This window comes from Octodon degus, unplaced genomic scaffold (genome assembly GCF_000260255.1).
Source record: "Octodon degus isolate 3935 unplaced genomic scaffold, OctDeg1.0 scaffold00100, whole genome shotgun sequence".
NCBI lineage: Eukaryota > Metazoa > Chordata > Mammalia > Rodentia > Octodontidae > Octodon > Octodon degus.
The window spans coordinates 8,552,248-8,559,697 of NW_004524676.1; the positions used below are offsets into that span (position 1 = coordinate 8,552,248).

The window sequence follows — 7,450 nt, forward strand, 5'->3', positions numbered from 1 at the left end:
TTTTTAGAAATAAGTTTTTAGTATTTTAATATAATTGCCTTTGTTCTTAATATAATGATCATTTTTAAGTTTTGATAATTTAGTTTTTAATGACTAAACAACTAACTCCCAAAATTAATGAAATTTAACAAACCCTCAAAAGTCAGCACTGACTGCTGATGAAATAGTCACTGGAAAGATCATCCTTCCGATTCCATTACATGCTAAACACCATGGAGAAAATTTTCAAATATTATTTAATTCTTACAACTAGGGGATATTATCATTATCATTTTTAAAGTAAAAAACTAAAATCAGAGTTCATCTACGCAGACACCTGGAATATAGCAAAACTGATATTTGAGCCCAAGTTAGTGTTTGTTCTTTTCAGTGCTTTCAGAAGCTTACAGTATGAGAATAGGTGAAGAAAAAGATTACTGACACTTCCTTCTTCCATTTCTTGAAATCATTTAGCCCATTCCCATTATGAACCCATAAATCCTCATTAGATAAAGGCAGTGTTGGTAACATTAATTGTTCAGGACGTTACCATGGTTACCAAACACTGCAGCCTTGACATTCCAGAAGGTGATCAGAAGAAGCTGAGATGGCCTTCTTCAACTTATATCTATTGGGATATCAAAATTCCTTTCGGAACAAAAAGAAGGATGCAACTGGAGAAACAAGTAAGGGGAATATACTTTTCTTAGCCACTTACTGGCCATTTCCTTTCCTTCCATAGGTTAGAGATTCCGCCACCAAGATCCAGCATTGCTCTTTGGGGCCATTGAGATAGCTCAGTGGACTAAAGTGCCTGCCTAGTCAAGCCTGGGGAAGCGCACAGACCACAGTTCGATCCCCGGCACCACATGTGAGCCAGCCCCACCTCCAGGGACATAGTGGCGTACACTAGTAATCCCAGAGCTGGGGAGGCTGAAAACAGGAGGATCACTATGAGTCTGATCTGTGTAGTGAGACCCTGTAACAGCCAAATACACAAAAAATTGCTCTATTTAAAATTATGAAATAAGTACAATAATTGTCATTCGCTTCACTCTTCTGTCATTTAATTAATTTACCTATTTAATTTTTTTTTCAGACAGGATCTTACTATGTAGCACAGGCTAGCCTCAAACGCCAGGACAGGAGAGTCTCAGTTCTACAAATCTTGACTCTTCATTTAATTATCACCTTGTCAGTCTAGTACCACATGCCAGCCCTCCAGTAAATCCTGTCTAAGGTTCAGTTCCAACAGAAAAAATTTTCATTTCCTTATAGAGCGGTCTCGTTTGTCTCATTGTTCCAGATGTCCTGTAGACACATCTTCAGTAACCACCTTTCTCTGGCCTGTTCCTCACGCCTATCTTCTGTAGTACCTGCTACATTCTGAGTCACTTATATGAATTAGCTTAATTCTAGATATCTTCCACTATAGATAGCAGGTAAAACCTGTATTTGTCAGATTAGTTGTCATGCTTATAATCCATTTTCCATTTTCCAAAAGATATTGCTTTTTTATATTTATTTATTTTTATTTATCACATTTATTTAGTGTGTGTGTGTGTGTGTGTGTGTGTGTGTGTGTGTGTGGCCAGCTCAGCCCACCAGGGGGCGGGGCTGGCTGGCATGTGGTGCTGGGGATCGAACCGCGGTCCCTGTGCTTTGCCAAGCTTGTTTCAAGTAGGAGCTTTAGACCACTGAGCCATCTCTCCAGCCCCTCCAAAAGATATTTCTACTAAAATATCTCCGCTATTGTATCCTCTGCCCTTGAAGGTTCATGCTATTGTTACAATTTCATCATTTTAGCAAATTGGAGGCGAAGGAAATGTTATTGTTTATGTCTAGGTGTCCTCCCAAAGTTTCATGCAGTCATGGGACTGCTTCTAGAGTTTGTGATTAATTCATGATCCAATGCTGGGATTATGAGTGCTACACTCGCCCTGGGGCAGATAATCTGCATATAAATGTAAGGAGGAGAGAGGATAGCCAGCAGCTTCAGCTGCAGCTCCTCCTTTTGGTCTTTGCTGTTTCCCCGCTCCATGAGCTGCTGCCTTCTGCCATGTGGCACTGTGCCTTCCAGCCAGCCAGATAGCACAGTGGATAAAAGCGCCTGCTTAGATAGATGCAGGGACTGGGGATTCCAGCCCCAGCGTGCTGTGCTGGCTTTTCCCCTGGGACGTGCTGAGACAGCGATTAAGACTGGGCATCGTGGCACATGCCTGTACTCCCAGCACTTCGGAAGCTGAAAACGGGAGGATCACTACGAGTCCAATCTGTGTAGGAGACCCTGTAGATCTTGTACTACATACATAAACATAAATAAATAAGCTTTTCCTTCCTTAATTTTGATTGTCAGGTATTTTGTCCCAGCAATGAGAGAAAAGTAACCAGGATAGGAAGTAAATATGGTTAGCCCACCATTTTTAAAAGGCTTATTGATGATGTAATTTCAGAATTACAGAAAAATTTTAAGACTAACACAAGGAAATTCACTATACCCTTTGCCCATAATAACCAGTTGTTAGTGTTATACAATTATTTCTTTGTTTGTCTCTTATCTATTTATCTAATATCTATTTTTCCTTAGCTGAAAATCATTTGGTCATATCACATCCTTTTATTCCTAAATATTTCCATTTGCATTTCCTAAGAACAACCCACAGTACAGGAATTAATTTAGCAAATTTTAATATTGAAAAAATATTAATATCTAGTTATGTATAATACATGTTCTGATTTTGCCAACTGTTCCCTTAATATTCTTTGCATCAAAAAATTTCCTTCCAGGATCAAGGGTTGCATTTAATGACTGTAAGTCTTTACCCTCCTTTAATTTGAAACAATTCCGCTACCTTTGTTTCGTGATGCTGACATTTTTGTAATCATACAGTAGTCAAGATGTTTTGTAGAACATCCCTTAATTTCAGGTTGCCTAATGTTGTTCCTGGGTGGCTGGTTAAGCATTTTTGGGGTAAGTGGCATTATATCCCCAAGCTGCCATAGGAAGAGGCTCATTGTGATGTTATTTTTAGCCCATTACTGGTGATGTTAACTTTGACCATTTAAGTTAGTATGCTACTTTTCTTCACAGTCAAGTTAACATTTTCCTTTTGTATTTAATAATTATTTCTGCCTGGTACCACCAAAAAGTAGAATAAGTGCTTGCCTGGCAAGCACAAGGGCCTGAGTTCAATCCCTGGTTCTGCCAAAAAAAAAAAAAAAAATTATTATTATTTTTTCTGGGCCGGTGAGATAGTTCAGCAGACTAAGCACCTGCTTAGGCAAGCACAAGGACCAGGTTTTGATCCCTGGCACCATGTGCTGTGCCAGCCCCACCCAGGCATGCTGAGCCTGCCACCAGGAACAGGTGGGTGTGATGGTGCACGCCTCTAATCCCAGCACTGGGGAGGCTGAAAACAGGAGGATCACTATGAGTCAGAGCGCTTAGTGAGACCTTGTACCAAATACATAAAAAATTAATAATTATTTCTGAGATATACTTTGAAAAGATATATAAATATTTCATTTTGTTTTGTTTCATGACAGGGTCTCATTACATAGTCCAGGCTGACCTTGAACTCACCAGGTAACCCAAACTGGTCTCAGAATGGTGGTGCTTCTCCAGCATCGGCCTCTCAAATGTTGGGATTACAGGCATGTGCCACCAGGCTTGGCTGCAAATATCAGATTCTTCATCAAACTTTAACTCACTAGTTTTAGCATCCTTTAGGAGTTCTGTATGAGTCAGTTGTTTTCATGATAGTTGCAAAGTGTTGATTTTCTAACTACAATCCTCTATGACTCAAAGTTTATATCAGTGTTTAAATGACCCATCTTTATTGAATTTTCCAAAATATTCAACTTAGTTTTTATAAGAACCAATGATCTTGTTTCATACATATTAGTTTAAATAATATTTCACAAAGTTACAAATTTGTAGTCATAAAGTAAAACCAGGATAAGTTGTTTGGAAAGAAAAAAAGTGACAGCAGACTTAGGTAAGCATGCGGTGCACCTGTGGGACCAGAATATGCAGGTGTGCTACCTAGCTCTCACCTGCAGTGGGCATGCCGAAGGCACTCTTCAAATGTCTTCTGAAGACGTGAAGATCACACCCTAATCCTGCAAGCCTAGTAAAAGCAAACATTTTAGAAGAATGTCTGCTATATGTAATTTTGAGATGTTCATATTTAATGTTCTTTAATACATCAAGAAATTGGGTCATCTTAATTATTAATAAAAACTTCCTTGTTCTGGACCAAGAGGGAGACTCCTAAGTATTTACCAAACTCACTCCGTGTGTCAGGAGGCACAGCAGAGGAGAACAGCAGGTGCCTCTCCAGACACAATTAGGGTTTAGCCTTTCTTGAAATATCACCCAAAGATAATGGGATGTGGCAAAACTGACAAGCTGTCCTAAAATTCAGATGGAAATGCAAGGAAGGAAGAATAGCCTCGGTAATAATGAAGAAATGGAGTTCTCAGTTTAAACTATCCTACAAATATATAATAAGACAGTGTGGTACTGGCATAAGAATTGATGTATGAGTCAGGCATGGTAGTGCGCACCTGGAACCCCAGCGCTGGGGAAGGTGGAGCGTGAGTGCAGCAAGGTCAAGGTTGGCCTGGGGCACAGAGCTCAAAGCCAAGGTGGTATAAATAGCAAGATCCGACTCACAAGAAAAATGAAAACGTTCGATCCCCAGATCTGCAAAATAAATAAAAATGAAAAAAGAATTGACACATATAAACCAGCAATGGTGAGGCACACACTTGGAGTCCCAGCACTTTGGAAGACTAAGGCACCACTGTACATTCTTTAAAGACACTTGACTTTGGTGTTCACTGTCTCTAGCAAGGCAACCTGTTCCCATGTTCAAATCCTACCTGGCTCCTGAGAGGAGCCTTTAACAGCAACTATAAAAATGAGTCTATTAATATTCACCCTTTTCATTTCTAACACTCTTATTGTCATATTTTTAAGTTATTCACAATTTTTCTTTGAAGGGTAGGTTTTATTCTCCCAAGTAGGTATGAGTGTATCAACATTAACTAATAGGAGCCCACTCAAGATTTTCTTATTATAATCATAAGGAAAACTCACAGAGGTGAGTCAACACATGTAATAAAGCATCCTGCCAATCACTGCCTCCTCCTTTCCTTTCTCCACTGCTCCTGAGCCAAACTAGAAAAGCCAAGGAGGAAAACAGTGTGGGCTGTATACGTGGTCTACCCTCAACTTCAGAAATTCCACTTTACAAGATACCAAAATTGTTCAGTTTGAAGGGGCTAATTCACGCTAAACAAATTCACAGTGCCTCGGTTCCCCTGGATGTAAGTGGAGATGATGTCTTTTATTATGGAGATAAAGTAATGTATGTCATACGCCCAAGACCTATCATAAAATTGTACAATAGATGACCAGGGGCTGGGGTCTAAGAGCCTGCCTGGCAAGCTCAAGGACCCAAGTTTGATCCCCAGTACTACATGCTGTGCTGGCCCTGGAACACTTAGTGCTCTGTGCAGGCCCTGAAACCAGGCGTGGTAATGCATGCCTGTAATCTCAGTGCTGGGGAGGCTGAGGCAGCAGGATCACCATGAGTGGGAGCTGCACAGGGAGACCCTGTACCAAATAGATAAATAAATAAATAAATAATTTTTTTAAAAAATTAAATTCCCGGGGCTGGAGAGATGGCTCAGTGGTCTAAAGCACCTACTTGAAACAAGCTTGGCAAAGCACATGGACCTCGGTTCGATCCTCCAGCACCACATGCCAGCCAGCCCCGCCCCCTGGTGGGCTGAGCTGGCCACACACACACACACACAAAAAATAAATGTAATAAATAAAAATAAATATTTAAAAAAAAATTAAATTCCCTCTAATCTAGCCCTTTGCTGGAGCAGCTCCCTTACCTTGTTATCTGAAGAACCTAGGGTAGATGAGATCTCACCTTAACACAATTCCAGGTCCTTAGGACCCTGCCCACTGCTAGGAGCCTCATGGGTGCATGGATGGTGATGGGTGGTGGGGAAGAGAACTTATGCTGTTCCAGTGGTGTTTTTGTTTTGTTTCTGCCAGTTCTTGAGAGAAATGACCCCTCCCTGCCAGATACACTCCAGTGACTGCTCTGGAGCCATACAGATGCACTGACCTCCAAGTTCTGTCCATCCAAATGGCTTCAGTCCAGGGGCTGGAGAGATAGCTCAGGGACATAAGCACCTACCTGGCAAGCAAAAGGACCGGAGTGCAATCCCTGGCCCCACATGCCATGCGGTCTGGTCCCCAGATCCTCAGGTGCCCACTGTGCACCCCGGAACCATGCTGGGGTGATGGTTCTGACTCTGGTGCTCACCAGATGTAGTGAACCCTCGGCACTCAGGATGTTGAGCCAAGAGAACCTCTGCGAGTTCAAGACCAGCCTGGGTGCTACAAAAGTGAGCGCAAGGCCAGCCTGAATTGCATAGTGATACCCTGTCTCAAAAAAAAAAAAAACAGGGGCGAGTCTGGGGCGGGAACCCCGGCTGCCGCGGGCCCCAGGATGAGATGCACCATCGCGAGGTGGGCGCCGGTGCCATTGCCAAGAAGAAGCTTGCCAAGGCTGAGTATAAGGAGCGGGGAACAGTCCTAGCCAAGGATCAGTTGACCCAGATGTCCAAGCAGCTGGACATGTTCAAGACCAACCTGGAAGAGTTTGCCAGCAAGCACAAGCAGGAGATCCGGAAGAACCCTGAGTTGCACATGCAGTTCCAGGACATGTGTGCAACCATTGGGGTGGACCCCCTGGCCTCTGGAAAAGGCTTCTGGCTGGAGATGCTGGGCGTGGGCGACTTCTACTATGAGCTGGGTGTGTAGATCATCGAGGTGTGCCTGGCACTGCGGCACCCCAGTGGAGGTCTGATAACTCTGGAACAGCTACACCAGGTGCTAAAGGGGAGGGGCAGGTTCTGCAGGACGTCAGCCAAGATGACCTGATCAGGGCCATCACGAAATTCAAGGCTCTGGGCACAAGCTTTGGCATCATCCCAGTGGGTGGCACCTACCTCATCCAATCTGTGCCCACCAAGCTCAACATGGACCACGTGGTGGTGCTGCAGCTGGCAGAGAAAAACGGGTATGTGACAGTGAGATCCAGGCCAGCCTCAAGTGGGAGAGGGAGCATGCCCGCCAGGTGCTGGAGCACCTGCTCCAGGAGGGGCTGGCCTGGCTGGACCTGCAGGCGGCTGGCGAGGTGCACTACTGGCTGCCTGCACTCTTCACGGACCTCTACTCGCAGGAGATCACAGCCAAGGAGGCCCGCAAGACCCTGCCCTAACTCAGCCCAAGTCCTACTGGGGCAGAGCCTGGCAGTTGCCTTCATAGAAAATAAAAGTTTCCAGTTTAAAAACAAAAACAAAACAGGGCCGGGGAGATGGTTCAGTGGAATAAGCGCTTCCCCGGCAAGCACAAGGGCCTGAGTTCAATCCCTGGTTC

At 43.5% G+C, this 7,450-nt stretch overlaps 1 protein-coding gene and 1 pseudogene across 1 annotated transcript in view; both read left to right on the forward strand.

Moving 5' to 3' along the window:
* Window positions 1–586: 586 nt before the first annotated feature.
* The window catches only part of LOC111818720 (testis-expressed protein 49-like), an 18,858-nt gene continuing 11,994 nt past the window's right edge, over window positions 587–7,450 (forward strand). The window contains exon 1 of the mRNA XM_023723568.1: window positions 587–665. Coding sequence (XP_023579336.1) covers window positions 587–665 — 79 coding nt within the window. The remainder of the gene's footprint in view (window positions 666–7,450) is intronic.
* LOC101566859 lies at window positions 6,524–7,292 on the forward strand (annotated as a pseudogene).